Genomic DNA, 17,087 nt, shown 5'->3' on the forward strand with positions numbered 1-17,087 from the left:
GCATCTGGAGAGCAGGAACCAAAACACCTCTACCTAGGAAAGGGAAATTAGAAATTAAAGATTCAAAGAAATGAAAACTGGATTTCTGGATCCTTAAGAGAAACCTGACAGTTCACGTTCTGTGTGATCTCATCTCCTGTGAGTCCTTCCTTCCCTCCTGACTTATTTTGCAAACATCTGCAGTCAGGACACTTCTGGGGCTCCTACTTCCCTTACAGAGGTTTCATGCTCTGTGACCAGGCTGCGGGGTGTATGGGTAGCCAAACTGTCCTCTGCAAAATGTGCCATCAAAGTACACCACCCCGGCATACCTTTTTTCAACCAGCCATCTCATGTGCTTTCAATACTGCCACCACATCACAAGCAACTGGCAATGGATAAAATGATCTCTGACTGTAGCCACTTATTTCAAACCTCCTCTGACTGTAGCCACTTATTTCAAACCTCCTCTGGAAGTTTGTTTACAACTTTATGATTGTACAGGTTATGTTTGATGAATTTCTCTCAGCTGTGCTGCACCACTCATCCTGTCTGACAATACCTGCAGAGTCTTTTGGGGAATCCATTCAGTTGCACTCCACACTTACGTTTTTTCCCTGCTGTAAGGATTGGTAGAACTTTCTATCAAAACTCTCTGATTGTTTTCTTTGTGTAGAAAAACTAGCCAATGGTGATCTACTAAAGGGGAAATGGTTTTAAAAATCCTTACTAAGTATTGAAGGCTGCTTAAAGTGGGGGAGTTGAAAAGCTGAACCAAAAAATAAAATAAAATAAAATAAAAATCTGAAAAAAAGTTATCAATTCAAAGGCAACATCTTGATTCATAAAAACTAATCATAATCTGTTTCCACTAGAAATACCAGAATGTTTTCAATAAAACAAATCAATTTTCTCTTTGCCAAAATTCTCACTACTTTGACAATTCTTTAAAAAGCAGCATCTTTTTCCCAGAGGAGGAGGTAAATAGAAGAGTTAGTGCAGAGTCAAAATTCATGGAGAAAAACTTGGGCAGAGGATTTTATTTGCACTAAATTCAGGTGGCAGTGAAGGCTCCATTTTTGGTTAGCGAGGTGTTTGCTGGCATGTTATTCTGAAAAATAGCACAGTAGGATGACTTCTTTAATAAGTGGGCATAAAAAACGGAGATTAGAAAGTCTCAGAGTGAGAGGCAAACCCCCTGTGTGATATCCAATGTCTTTGCCAAAGCAAGGAAGGTTTTTAATAAAGGTTGTGGAGAAATAATCTCCAAAGAAAGCAGCGTTTCTTCACCCCTATATGTTTACCCTTTTATTTCACTGCTTTGCAGTGCAAGGCAGACCTCAACACACACACAAAAGGAAACAACAACCAAAGGGGAAAAAAAAAGAAAAAAGAAAAAAAAAAAAAAAGAGCCTGAAATTTTAGTTACACCACATGTGGTTTTCATTTGTGAAAAATGAACAAGCTGTTTGTGGTTAAACTGTCTAATCTGCTGTTATCAATCTAGCGCTGCATTCAAGATTTACAGGATACATCAGCTTCTGTGCCACATTAGCTGTAAAAGGGAGAGGGGGTGGGAGGAAAAAGGAGGAGGAGAGAGTTTATCCTGAGGAATAATATTTCCAATGCAGCCACACTCACACTACATCTGGTTGTGCTGGTAGCGGCAGTTAAATTGAAATATTTCACAGCGTGTGTCAGAAACATGCAGAATGGTAATTATGACAGATCTGATTAAGCCTGAGTGCCACTCGCTCCCCGGCCAGCTCCGGTTGTGCAGGTGTGACCTTGTGCGTGCCTGCGTGTGTAAATAAAATTAATTACAAGCGAGAGGGCGAAGGCTCCGGTGACATCACAAAGCGGAGAAACTCCCAAGGGGGAGACCTAATGGAATATTTTCCCTCAGTCTAATAATACAGTTCATATTGACTTGAGGTAATTAGTGGGATCATTAAAGCAGTTTTCCCGGCGTATTTGGCTGCCTGATCAGATTAGTGAAAATGTTCTTCAGAACAAGCCCTGTGTGGTCTGCCAGGGAAGGAGGAAATAAAAAGCAACAAAGCATATTTTGGAATGATAAGCAGCGCTGGACTCCTCGCAGGGCACTTTGCAGGGCTGCTCATGGGAGCCTGGCTGCCCCGCTCTCTCAACCATCTCCATGCTTTCATCCCACCCGCACGTGGCCCCGCTTCATGGGATCCAAGACTTTTTTTAATTTGTGTTTCTCTACCCTTCTACACTATCATTCTGCATCCCTCATTACTTAAAATCAGGTAAAAGCCCGGAGGAAGCACTAGCCTTGGACCAACTGCCTTAGGACAACCGGGGGAAGAAGGAGAATAAACACAAGATCGGTTCCCCCCAGCTTTCCTCAAAAACCTGATAGGCCACGGTTAAAAGGATTGCAGGCAATGGATTGAGAATTAGTAACATTTTCATTTCCTAATGAGCTTACCCCAGAAAAAAAAAAAAAAAAAAAAAAAAAAAAAAAGGGGGGGAGAGGGGGAGTGAGCGAGGGGAAGAAAGAAAAAGAAAAAAAAGGAAAAAAACCCAAAAGTTTCACTCTAATATAAAGTCTTCCACGGTAGCAGAACACAGAGCTCTAATCAAGAAATGGACCATTTGTTTAAAAACAGTCTATTGAGCATGCTCTACCTTGCAAATGGAATATGCCAAGCTCTGTCACAGATGGCAAGCTTTGACAGTTCCCATCCGTAGCGTCGATACTCGACAGTTCAGCACAAGATCAGTGACATTCTGTCTCATTAGAGCCACGCTAATTATCACAGCTAGTTTCAGGGGAAACCATGTGTTGCAATGGTCAATTTGAAGGAGTCTGTGCATCAACAAACTGGTAATAAGGATCAGACACCTTATTATATGACAGCATGCTGCCTATGATCTGATTTACTGAATCAGAGGTACTGAGGCAACACTGAAGCCTGATGGGTTATGGAATCATGTGTACACAATGCATATCTGAAATGTGCTTTAAAAAGAAAAAGGAATTATATAGAAACAGCACAAATAAATTTTTTTAAATTGGAAAGCTATAATAATGACATCTTTCATTTGTCATTAAGACATGAAGAACTATTCAATATATCGTCTACCCGCCTTATCTTTAATCAAATCAAATAAGATAAATAATTCAAAATGAAAACTGTAAAATTATGGATTATGCTAAATTATAATTCATTCCGTACTCTGACTTTTCAGTTGCAATAACATGTACCAAACATTCCTTATGTTGTGCCTTCTTGCTTCCTTAACAGAATTTTGTATTTTGTGAAGAGTTTTCTCTGCTTGGCTCTCTTTTGTCATTTGTGCATTTGATGACTTAAACTTGCAGCTCTCCTTGCTTCTTCCCCATACCCTGATCTTTCCATTGGGTCAAGCCACCAAATCCAGAACCTGGTTACCTGTGAACTGGGACTATAACTTGCTTGGTGCCTAGCAGCCCCAGCCCCATGCCTAGCAGGGACACATTGTAAAAAGGAGTATGACAGTTAAGCATTAACTCCAAAATAGCATACGGCAGGTATGTACTGCATTCATCTGGGAAATCCCTCCTTAGGGCTCAAATACTTCCTGAAATTGCCACTAGCTCCTCAACCTGCCCCAGGAGACTCTCACCAGAGCTGTCTGACCCCACATGTAGGGCATGTTCAGGAAGCCGCTTTTTCATACATGTGTCAACATACCCAATATTTGCCCTATTTGCAAAGGGCTGTCAGGCCCTGAGGAATGTTTTGAAGTGGTCAATATTGTCTTTTCTTATGAGTAAAGTATTTTCCACGCTGAACCTTTTCTTCATTGGCTTCAACTCTATCAGAGTTTAATGCTTTTTTATTCCCTGCATGCAGATCTGTGTGGGCAATTGCACACTGACGTGAACCACCTCAGAGGTTTTTTTCTCTTGGGTGCACCACTCCTGACTCAAGAAGCCACAGTCTACTTTTTTTATTTTTATTATTTACTACTCAGTAAGTCTTTTACCCAAGACTCACTGAGAACAACCTGCTTAACCAAGGTCATCTCCATAAAATGGAGATGACCAGGACTGATGTTGGTCCTACTCCACTTCTACCTGGATTGAGCAATAAGCCCGTTAACTGAAATTCATTCAAAAACATTCCTAAAAGAATTTCCTACAGTTTCAGCCTTTATTTCTGAGAAGACATTATGTAAACAAAATTGAGACAAGGGCAGAGGAAGAGCCTAGAGTGCTCTTCTTTTGTTGCTGCAATAGAAATCAAAAAACCTCCTTCCTCCTGACCTGGGTGAGGTAGAACACACTGACTCTGCTGTATGATATTTTGTGAAAGAAGCAAATCAGCTTTATCTGCCAATTTTCACAGCTTCACTGAATGACACGCCACTTTAATGGGGCCGTTCTTGATCAAGCACAGGAGCCCATCTTGCCTTTTCGGTTCACACTCTTTCTCTCCTGTCCCTGCTGACACCCAATCCCATCCCAGCTCCTGCTGCTCATGGCACATCTTCAGCTGTCAGAGCAATCACCACGGGAGTGAGGGGGAAACGTTAAAGAAAATGAAAGGACTCAGCTATGCAGGGGAGACAAAGCAGAAGTGGGGCAAAGGACTGAACCTCAGGCCAGGCCACCCCAGGACCACATGAGGTGCAGCCTCCTGAGGAAGTAGCTTTGAGAATAAATGGAGACCCTCCTTCTAAAGCCACATTGTCACCAAAGATTTAATTCTGGTGATAAAAAGGTTTCTTTTCCCCCCACTGAAAAACGGTTGAATAGACCGTTACATATCTGTGGTAATGGCATGTTACATCTTTGTGCCAGATCCACAATGCTGTGCTTGTTCAATGTGGGAAGCTGTTTAAAAATGACTTTCCTATTAGAGTATATAGCTTAGTCTCTAGATGGAAAAAGCCAGATCAAAGATATAGCATTTATAAAACTGCTGGTTAAAAGATAAAAGTGAGATAACAGACATCAATTTTTCACTATAAATCTCTGGGTTTACTACAACATTAAAATTTCCAGCAAAAGCGGAGTTTTATATACCTGAACTCTAATGGCCTATTCTGAAAATATTTATGTCAGGAAAAGTACAGTATTTGCACACCAAAAGCAATTTTAGTGCCAATGTTTAGCATTCCCTTCCCATTTAACTCTTTCCAATCTACTCACAAGTGGGAGATGCTCTTCTCAATGCCTACTCTGTGCTCCCTCCCAGGCACAGCTTCAGAGGAGGGAATTGCAGTTGAATACTAAGCCCAGAAGAAAACACTTGTCATAGAATTTCACCACACAAAATAATTGTGTGATGGCTTAGGGTGGAGTCTATAGCATGTTCTAAACCACTGTACTTCCATGCTTCACATGCAGAAACTGCTCATTGCAAAGGGTATAACCGCCTAACAGAATTGAAAGCCAGGAACAGAGGGACAGGAAATTAGGCAACATTGTGCAACAGCTTAAAAGTAACGGGTCAAAACTCTCTTTAATTATATAAGGATTCTGAAATTATGGCTAATAATCTATTGGTTCTATTTTGACATTAAAATCAGAACATGATCTTAGGAGACACAAGTGTCCCAGCTGCCAAAGGCTTCAACACACAGGCATTTTTATTCAGGGAGGACAGAGGGTGTGTGACACCCACTTGCACATGCACAGTAATCTTCAGCACTGCGGATGCAGAAGAGTACTCATTTTACCTATTTATTCTGCAATAAACTTATTTAGGAATAATAATGCAAACTAACAGCTATATACTGCAGCACACAGGACTCTCAGAGATGTGGAATTTGGTATCACCTCAGTTTTTGCAAATTGCAATTTCCTAAGTTTAAGAAAGATTTAGCAACATAAGCTGATTTTCACAAAAGTTTTGCTTTTTTCCCCTACTTCACACTATCTTTGCAGGGTAAGCCATAGAAGTTACTTCTCAAAACAGCAAATATACAGGAGCACTACAAGTCTCTACTTCCCTTATCTCTCGAGGCTCCTAGGTTTGTGGGGTTTTGTTTGTTTGTTTGTTTGTTTGTTTTTATGGAATAGAATTAGATTTCAGCATCTGTCACCATCAAAAAACCCCCTCATCCCCGGCTCCCACATGAAAACATTTTAACCAATGCACAGCTATTGAACCATGATGCCTTAATGATCATTACACAAATCAACTTTTTTTTATTTGAAGTAACGAAATTAAGAATGTGCTCTCAGAATTATTTGAATCAGACTGTTGGGTAACAAATTTAATAAAATGCCAATGTGATTAAATTCTAGAAGTAATGCATACCACACAAAATTTTGTGTGGATTCTTTTCATTTTGACTTATTCAGGTGTGCTGATTAATTTTTAGTGAACAATAATGTTAGCATTTGCCCTTCTTCCACTAAAAAACCCTGTGAGTAGAGACAAAATGTGCTAAACATTTCAGTTTTTCATTTCTATATGTTTTTCTAAAGCTCTCTTTTCAACGTAACCTAACAAAAAATATGTAGGCCTATTATGAAGACCAAATGCAATAAAAACATAAGACTTCAAATATTGACACTAGATGGTTTGCCGATCACAATTCTAAAACCCCCCAAAAGATAATATGTATTTAAGTAATTGGAAATATTATCTTCCTCGGTTCCTTAGTATAAACAATGTAACTTTTAAGGAATGTATTTTGATTTTAACAGAATCTGAATAAGATAAGATATTGATCCTGAAATATATAGACATTTTTGAAATACAGATTGTGTGCATTGCTATATGGGAAAAGAATCCAACCAGGAGGAACCTCCTAGCTAAGTACCCAAACTGATTCAAACCCACTTTTTCAGGAGAGCCAAGTGGCAGTTTTTGAGTGAGTCGGCAGCAAAGTACACTGTGAAACTGCAAGTATGCAAATCCTCACTCTTCTAGGGCAGAGCATGATCTCAGTGATAGCACTGCAATCTCCTCCTGCTTCCATCATCCCATTCTTGTGCTATGACCTCTGCTGCATCCAGGTCAAATATGAGGACCATGCGTGGCTGCCAGTGCACCAGGCAACTGTTGTCAAAGGCACTTACACAGCACAAGGGAGGATGCTTGATTTTTACCTCGGCACTACCTAAATAGAAACTTCTGTAGCACATCGTTTAATAGCCCTTCTGTTCAAAGTGCTCTACTCAGCAGAACATTATCTGCAGTCTCCTGGCTCAGGCGAGCCCAGCCACCTTGCAGATGCTAGCTGCTTAGTTAGACACCCAATCTAATACTGACAAAAATCAGTTTCTGGAAAAATAAAAATAAAAATAAAGCCCTCCAGCAAACTTTTATCTTTGTCCACCCAGACACTGTTTTCAGTCACATACTCTTTTCTGCCATAACCCAAGACTTTAATCAAGTTAATCAAGTTTCTATATCCAAAGCAAGAGAAGAAGAATATTCATTTTTCATTGGTGAGGTTTAAAATGAAAATTTTTAACCAACACATAATTTCCTACTATGTGTTCTCCAGACTTTGCATTATAACTTGAAGTGATTATCCCAGGTTCTCCACTCTGGAGTGAGAAACCAATATCCTCAAATTAAAGAGAACAATGAACCATAAGATCCTCTTAAAGAATATGTTTGAACAAGTCTCTAGTTCATGCAAGAGAGACTTCTTTGCCCCTAGAAATATTTCTCTTTACTATTTACAAGCTTCAATGCAGATTTTTTCGCATGACAGATTTCCCTTACTATACATGGCTTTCCTACATTAGTTTTTTTTGTTGTTTTTTTTTTAATAAATATTGATTGTCTGACTAGTACTCAACTGTTAAGGCAAGATCAAACACATTCAGTTTACCTACGAGGTTACTTCTGTGAAGCAAGTTTCTAGTAAAATGGCACTTCGGCTAAATACAGCCTTGAGATCTTGCTAAATAAATAAATAAACATTATTTTCCTTAAATACAGGAGAAAAACAATCTTTGAAAATAAAGACAATCCCCACAATGAATTGGAAAAGAACTGTTTTCTCTTGTATGTTCAGTATACTCAGTAGCACAGTCTGCACAGAATTCTGCACAAGTTTTTGTACTGATGCTGTAAAAAAAACCCTACTCCATCCTTTGGAAGCTTTTGTTCTTCCAATGCTGATTTTAAAAGGGATTAACTGTTTCTTTTCAAATCAGAATTGGAAGAGTTTTTCCAGCTAGAAATTTTAAGATTACATCCTTAAATAAATACAGTAAGACACAAACTCAGATCAAAAGAACGTGGACCAACAGCTGAGATTCATACCTTAGTTTTATGGAGAACAGCAAAAGGGAAGGGAAAGGTGTAGAGAACGGACAGTTCTCCAGCCCCTGGTCTTGACATGTAAATAAAGACATCTGAGGAGCACACAGGTTGGGAGCTGCTGTAACATTCTATCATAATTAGAAACATTTCGAGAGCCCTGTAATTTCCAATCAAAATTACAGTAATTTCTGATATACAAGCCATGATTCATGACAGAAATTTTACATTCCACGGGAGATTATAGTGGCCTGATGTATGACACACTGAGTACAGCACTAACATAAACAATTCAGTTTAATGTTTAAACAGCACTTGGTGTTTAGAATCCCACAATAAAAGAAACATATTATTGTAGAAATTATCACTTTGACAGTGATTGAAGGGTAGGCAGGCATGTGGCCCATAAAGCTGTAATTTTTACAGTCCACAGCTTGAGTTTAATCATTTTGATATAACATTTCCAAACTATCCCTTTAAATGCTCCTTACAACATATAACTTAAGAGACAACAACCTTTCTGTACAGTTAAATGGAATAAATTCCAAAATGTGAACATCAAAAAAGTCAAAGGTCAAATAAAATTAAAAAGAAAGTCAACACTGAAATCCTGAAAGCACAAGAATGAAGGCACAATTAACTGATCGCTGACAGTTTACCCTGGAAGATGCTGTGTTTTCTATGAAGAAACTTTAGAAAAGTACAGGATAAGTGACTGCTTGGACTTACCAACTAATCTGACATGAAAATTTAACATTGCAAGCACTGGTGTTTTAACCATTTCTATCAAGTGTTGACATAGCAGTGGCTTTAGTTGCACCCATTTTTCTATACATTTTCTCAACTTGCATCTTGAGTACATTCTCAGTTACATCGATGCTTCTGCATACTCCAGTGATGTTTCTCAGAAGACCTGTCACTTACGATAATCACATCAACAAGTGCTCACTGATTTCCCTCTCCTGCCACTCAACTTGACAGAAATACTTCAGTTAAAGAAAGCAGGATAGAAAACTACACAACAGTGGCTTAAAACAGAATGTACAATAATGTGTATGCACACACAGGTATCCACGCAGCCATCCTATTCCACAGAGACTATACAAGCTTTCTTAGATATAACTGGTCTGACTGTAATGTGTTTTTTTTTTCTATACACAGACAGTTCTGCCCCAGCTCTGGTGCACATCCTCAGAACTGGGTCTGCTCCACCGATCCCCATTTCTGACTCATTTGAGCAAAAATCAGAACTCTGGCATTCCTCATTACGGAAGAGAGAATTGCAAAATACCAAAGCTCTAAGTCTGCTTTAGCACCACTATAGATGGATTGCACACAGCTTTTGTCTTGTCCATGTCAACTACGGGTTTATGAAACAAACTCTTTCAGAAGTGCCTGACTACAGAATGAAAGGTAACCAGTCCCTACCTGTGGACTTACACAAGCTCCAAACTGTGGCACTGTGCCAGCAGGCTAACTCACAGCCAGTCACTGAAAATTACACAGAAACAGCTCAAAAAGAGATGGGGAGAAAAGTAAGGCCAATGTACTTTACCTGGCTTTTGGTTGCTGCCACCTTTGCAAACAGTGCTTGAGATACCTTAGCTCTCTTCATTTCCTGCTGAATCTCATCATAAATGGAAGCATTAATGTTCATGGAATTATTTTCTGTTTTTCCATTCCTCTCTGTAGCAATAGTAGCAGTTTTGACCTGGAAAATATATGTTATGAGACAATTTTCATTATGGAATAGTCATTTTCCTCTCATTCCCTCCCTAAACAGTTCCCCTCACTGTTTTTTTCCTTTTATTCCATACTGCTCTTACATTCTTTCAGTTTGTTGAAGACTTAGCACTGTAAGTTCTGACAACTGGGAAACGAGAAAATTCAACATATTGTAACAGGTGAATGCATCTGAAATACTTACCATTAGCTGACCACTGTGAATTTTCATGTTATAAAACAAATTATGTGCAAACCTATCAACCAGTCTTGTAGAGACTTGTGAATCTTTATGAGATTTCTTTGCCCCACACACAAATTAAGCAAAAATTATAACTGTGGCACAAAATAATTTCTACTGAAATAACAAAAAGAACAAAAAACAAAAAAAAAACTACCTAAACAAATAAATAAATATTCGCTGTTCACATCCAGTACACTCAATAGCATGGTAGCATAGAAAATCTGTTGCTTCAGATTTAACTTTTTAAAATATTGTCTGATTGGTTTAATTCCTAAGCTGTTTCTTAAAAAAAAAAAAAAAAAAAAAAAGGCAATAATTGCATATTTCAATCACACGTGGAATCAAAATAAGGCTTTCTTAAAACTCTTAATTCTTGATGCATTTCCCTTGCATACTTCAGATACATATTTTTTCAATTATTTATTCTTCTTGAAGCCTGGCTTAAAGAAAAACACATGTAAATAAGACAGAATAACCACACTACTACCCCTTCCGTGTTTGTTGCATCTGCAGTTTATGTGTTATCAATTGAGAGGTACAAAAATCAGCAGTTCTCTGAGAACGTCCTCAGAATATCCCTACAATATTCTCAACAGCTAAGGAAAGCACCTTTCTTTAGCAGCTCCTCTTGCAGCACTTGCCTGAGGTTAGTGGACCTTCAGAGAAGACGAAAGACTGGATTTCTGCCAAGAACCCTCAAGGTGATGATGCAAAATCAAACCTGCAGATTTCAGTTCAAACCTGCTGGTTCATACTGAAGTTGTTGGGAGCTGAATTAATTTAGCCATCCGGAAGTTAGCTGTCTAGTCTAAGTTAGTCATCCAAGCTACTTCTAAGTTTAATGAACAGAGCCAGGCAATTCCAGAGGGTGATTCAGCCTGCTCTCAAGGATGCATCTAAAACCAGTTTCACTATCAGTTAAATCCAGTGTACATCAGCATCTTTCTGTGCTCTTAAGTCCCTTTGGGTTCAAAGGGAAATCATGACAACACAATAATTCATCTTCTAATCTCACTTTATATGAGCTTTCATGTCACAGGTCTCACAACAAGAGAGGCAAAGAGTTTTGGATGAGGGACATATTTAGGAAAATCAACACTCCTAGAAAAGTCACGCTCAATTTAGCTTAACTATCCTCCATGGTACTTTTAAGATAAAATAATCTAGCCTAGAAACTGGGAGTGCATGCCACTTTTGCTGAGCCTGATTCGTCTAGCAGGCATTTACAGAGCTGTGCTAATGCATGATCATTACTAGGAAATGTGAAACCTCAGCAAGGACAAGGTGCATGCATCCACCTGCCTCCTACTGGCAGGCATTGGCCTTTCTGGTGTCTGAAATCAGGAGTCCTTAATCAGAAGGAAAATAGAGAAAAAAATCCCTGATTTCAGAAGAGTTTATCAAATGTCATGCTTCCATCTGCAAAAAAATGGCACCTTGCAGGAGCAACCTGGAGAGTGAGATATTCCTTTTTCTACATTGTGGCATTTTATGCGTGATGCTGCAGCAGAGGATGGCCAAGCCTGGGTCGGTGGCTGCTCAAAAATGTCTGAGGAATCAGGCAACAGGCAGCATGAGAAGCAGTGCCATGAATCTCCTCTTCTTCACACTTTAGCGTGGGGAAACACATACCTCATGCTGAGCAAATTAGCATAGGGTTGCAAGAGCAGGTTCATCTCCTGAATATCATGCAGTGATATAATTTGAAAATTACAAAATCAGTGGCAATTTTATAATCTTTAAATGAAAAGGATTCACTAAAAGATAACTGATGACCAATAGGAACATGAAGTTTACTACTGGAGACAGCAGTCACTGTGAACATGTAAGAATCATGCTAAGTTAATTAGAAAAATAAAAGTGATGGCTTTGTTAACTCATCTTCTTGGACCAGTCATTTAAATTTTGGTGAAGTTATCCTTCCAAAAGAAATACTTGTAACTGATCTTGTAAGGTCCTCAGGGAAAGATAAGAGGATGAAAAGTATTGTCCAAAGACGACATATTTTGGGAAGAAAGCTCTTTGCTGTTTTGATCCTAATCAAAATGTCTTTTCTGTAAGCATGTTGGTTTTCTGATTACCACTCAGCTTCAAAAGACAGTTTCATGTTGTAGTAGTACTTCATACAACGCTGAAATGAGCTGTAGAGTGAACAGCCAGATCATTAAAAACCAGAACTCATACACCTCATTGGAGACAATTTATATCGTGACTCTTGGTCTACACTTTTCCACGTGCAATTTAGTATGGATATGCTTTTAACCTAAGAGAACCATTGAAAATTCTCATTCTGGTTGACAAATCACATCTATTTTTACACAAGACAATAAACTCAATGGCATCTAATGTGTCACTGAAGTTAAAAAAGAAAAAGGCTCATATTGCCCTATTGCCTTTTGCTGATATTGAATTGGAAAACGAACAACAGAAAACACTAATATCTGCATCAAAATGCCATATTAGCCCACATATCTTCAGGAGAATGAAAGTCTTAAATTTATAAAATGGTAGGCTTGGGGATTACTGAGAGTTGTAGTTCACAGCCATATTCCTTCCCTCTCCACTTTACATCACTGGCCAAGTATAAAAATTCTTCCCCTGCTTCTTAACAGTTTCTCTTTAAAGATCAGGTATAGACTGGACTAGATGGACCATTGGTCTGCTCTGGTCTGATGAATTCCATGCAATAATGCTAATTAACCTCTTGGAGAATATCCATACATAAAACTGTTTCATAATTTATACATAGCAAGCATCTAGCCTGCTGTGTTGAATTTAGAATTGAGTTCAAGCTAGAGGCTGTTTGAAGCTGACTTGAAAAAACACCCTCCTCCACAAAAAAAAAAAAAAAAAAAAAAAAAAAAGGAAAAGAGAGAAAGAAACATGGAGAAACAAAAAGCCTCAACATGCAACCTTAGGACTTGGGAGGGGAGGTAGAAAAAGAATTGATTTTGGATAGAAAAACAAAACAGAGCATAATCTCCCATCTTATCTACGCTTAAACACAACCTCTCACTCCACCAACACATATAACCACATTTTCTGTTTAGGAAACAAATCATAGATTAGCAATTTTTTTTTTTTATTATAGTAATCAAATTTTGCAAATACTAACTAAGAAAGGGAGAATTATTTTATAAGCGTAACATTCTGAGAATCAGAAACTCAGTTGGCCATCTCCCTATCACCAATCAATTTAGTCATTTAAAAATACCTGGAAAAAAAATAACACATCTGTCCCCTCCTGGTCTGCCTAGACAGTTATCTTCTCATCAAACAAAGCCAAGTACAGTGGCAAAAAATTCAGTATTCATTTGATTTTCCTAAACAAAGTAGAGGCTATTGTAGAAGGAATAACCAATCTGAAGTGGTTTTCACAAACATGGAAGTTCATTTCTTCCTCATCAAAACTGAAACAAAAAAAAATCTTTTACAACACATTCTCATAAGTACTCTTTTAGCTTGGGAACAAAAATCTTCTTTAATCCTGGTTTAGCTTTTAATATTACATTGTACATTAAAATTCATAAAGTAGTTCATTCCAGGCAAAACAAACTACTTTTCAGTTCTACTCTGCAAATAGCACAGGAGGTACAATAAATGCTGTTGCTTTCAGAACAGCTTTTATCAGGACAAGGTTTACTACTCCATTATTACTGCGGCGCCTGGAAGTGCAGTTATAGTTAAGTGTCAGTGTTTCCATTAACTCTCCTCCATGGTGGTTTTCACGGGGGAAGGAGAGGGTTGCATTTATTATTTTGTTCATTTTGAGTTTCATTAAAGTGCAACTTGGCACAAGGACTACCAAACTAAGTCTCAAATTTAAAAATTAAAATTTTGCTGGTGGTGATGGATGATGTGTGAATTCCAGGGCTCTAACGTGAAACTGCATGAATCAGGCATTATCTTCAGTTCCTGGAAATACAAGTGTGGAAGTTCACTGGTCTTCAAGACCCAAGAAAGCAGTGTCCTCCTCAGTATCAGTCTTTAAGAATGACATCCTTTCTCTGGGATGCAATCTGAAACTGCTTTATCATGAAAAAACTCTAATGCATATTTGTGGTCAGAAGCCAAAATCAAAATCTTTATAAACTGAGTAGCCAAAACTGTAACTCATGCAAGATTTGTGGATATTTCTTAAAAAGTTGGCTTGCTAGAATTGTATTCTGCTCTTGACTTTATGCATATTCTGTTTTTACACAGGGTCACCATGGACCTCAAGAATCAGCACAATTTTTCTTTGGGCAATATGGGTAGAGAGAATAGTTTCTTCCTCAGCACTTCTGAAACTGAGGTCACTTGTTCTGAGGAAGAAGCGTGCATAACTGTAGGATGGCTATCAGCATATACAAGAAAGCAAATCTGTAACTTAGTCACCTGTCTGCATCCTTTCTCCAAGTTGAGGAGGAGGAAGAATCTGCTAGTATGCTAGGAGCCATCCCTAGCATCAACCTGAGGAACTCCATTCACCCTGAACACAGGTGTTGAAGAAGGGAAAAAATGTACGAATAAAGAAATAAAAAAAAAGGATTTTTTTTTTTTTGGTGTGTGGGGGGGAGGAGAGGGGGGGGGGGCTGGAGAGATTGAATTAGATTGCCCTGCAGTACCTACCTGATGGAGATGTGAATGTTTATACTTTTCACTGCCCTGCAAAAGAGCCTGACAGACAAGATTCTGCCCCAGGAAGTGGTAAGGTGAATAACATCCAAGGGAAAATTCTTGTGCACTCTGTCTGTACTCAGCCCATCAGCCAGTAAGATAGTAACAGATGTAACAACTTGACTAGCTCAGAGGGCTAAACACAGTTCTGAAAGCTCATGCATTAGAGGCTAATGATTTCAATTAAAAAAAAATTAGTAAGATTTTGCTTTTTTGTTTAAGTCAGGGAGAAAGGGAAAAGTAAAGGGGACAAAGAGCTTCTTAAAGGATTTCCAAAAAGAATTGGAAACAATCCAGATACATTAGCTCAAGTAGCAACTAGTAAGAATGCTGTAAAAATGAGATAAATTCGGTGCAGTTCCTTCTAACTCAGCCACCAGGGTTTCTGCTTGGTGAGTTCCTACTATCCTATCAGACCTCCAAGGTCACGCTTTCTGTTTTTGCATGTAACAGTATGTAAAATTCACACAGAACAAGCCCAGCTGCTAAATGGTTAAATCTGCTCTACTGTCTGGCCACCAGTTGGCAACACAAAAATGCAAAATAGATTCTTTTCAGGATGTTTATTTTCACATCCTTCCGAAACTGATAACTTGCAATTGCAAAATAAACCTTCATGTGTGGCATATTAGCTTCCATTTTTCATGGTTTCATAGTTTAATTGTTTCAAATGTTACACTGGTCTAAAGACTTAATATTAAATATGCTGGCTGTTGCCTAAATTCTGTTGTCAGGATAAATGGTCTGTTTTGTCTTTCAACAGCTATCCAAGTATTTCACAGCTAAGCTAGAAAAAATATTATGCTGCATTTCTATGCAGTGAATGTTAAATAATTGCTCATAATAATTTTAGTGATAATCATGTTGGTAGTTTTATTTCCTTCATATCAAATGCTCAGTACACTGTGGTCAGTTTTCTTGGGGTGGGGTGGAGGTAAGCAGCAATCAGAGAACTAGTTTGCATTAATAATTTTGCAGAATCCTGACTACTGTTTATTTCTGCTACAATTTGTAAAATTATATTTTCTAGGGCAATTATAAGAATAATGTCATTATTACTTCTAGCATTAAGTGTTGTACTTACTCTACTAAAATGGATACTTAAATATTCAGACCCAGGGTTCAAAACACTTCGTAGCAGCTGGCAAGTACTACATGTGTTTATAAGTGGATAATTCTGGCAACGTGTTAAAAGTTGTGCAGCACCCAGACTTTGATGTTTCCACATCCCTCATCCGCCTAGGAGATAAAGTGCTCACATTTTGTTGAATGACAAAAATAGAATACAGTAGTTAGAAAAATGCTTGTTTTGTTCTATACTTCTCAAGTATTAGTCCATAAGGATTCCTTCTTAACCTGTTTTCCTTTTAAAAAGGATCCAAACAAAACTGTATGCTGTTTCTACTTTTAACTGTCGTGATTAGACTAACAATGCTCCTGAATGCCACTAAAAAAAATGGCATGCAAATGTAAACAAGTACACAGTAAAAAAAAAAAAAAAAAAAAAAAAAAAAGACTTTATGTTTTGTCAGTAAAAAGTACAAACAACCCTAAGTCACTCTTTCAGGCTGCAATTTGCAAATTTATACAATTTAAAGTGTAAATTGAAACCAATACAAGGACTATCTCTGACTGTACATCCTTGCGGATGGTCCTGCAATTAACTGTTGTTTAGCTGTGAAACTGCCCAAGACCACTTGAGACAGAGTGAGACATTACCTTGGTAGAAAGAGATAAGTTAAGAAGGAGGGTTAGCCTTTGCTCTGATTGGACTCCACCTGGACTGTGGGAGTATGTACAGATATTAATCCAAACTCAAAAGTTGTTTTGAACACAGTTATCTATATTTAACTATTTCCTGCTGAAGCATTACTATGTAAATAGACTCTCCTACTTTATCTTGAAGATCTTTAGTGGATTTTACAGACTAAACTCAGTTAATGATAGCAAAACTAGACCATTAGCACTGTCTGTTCTTTCTGTTAATATTTTTTCTTTTCTCATGAAAAGCACTGTAGCAGGTCAGAAGTGACCTTCTGTCCTCCCTTTTCCTATGCCCTCATTATACATTACTTTAGCATGATCCTTGGCATCCATTAGAAATCAGGTAAATAATCTGTAGGAATTTGTAGCGTTCAGAATAAATATATAGTTGTAGGCATATGCTTGAGCCTGCCTAGTTAAAAAACTGATCTGTGTTTATACACTCAAACATCACAAAACTTCCAAAATTCTCA

The 17,087-nt window shown here is 38.1% G+C and overlaps 1 protein-coding gene across 9 annotated transcripts in view; it reads right to left on the bottom strand.

The window, feature by feature from the left end:
- The window catches only part of SATB1 (SATB homeobox 1), a 90,303-nt gene that overhangs the window by 15,015 nt on the left and 58,201 nt on the right, over nucleotides 1–17,087 (bottom strand). For all 9 annotated transcript variants that reach the window (XM_048950610.1, XM_048950609.1, XM_048950608.1 and 6 more), the window contains one exon: nucleotides 9,781–9,936. In XM_048950610.1, the coding sequence (XP_048806567.1) occupies nucleotides 9,781–9,936 (156 nt within the window). The remainder of the gene's footprint in view (nucleotides 1–9,780; nucleotides 9,937–17,087) is intronic.

Source organism: Lagopus muta, chromosome 7 (assembly GCF_023343835.1).
Source record: "Lagopus muta isolate bLagMut1 chromosome 7, bLagMut1 primary, whole genome shotgun sequence".
Lineage (NCBI taxonomy): Eukaryota > Metazoa > Chordata > Aves > Galliformes > Phasianidae > Lagopus > Lagopus muta.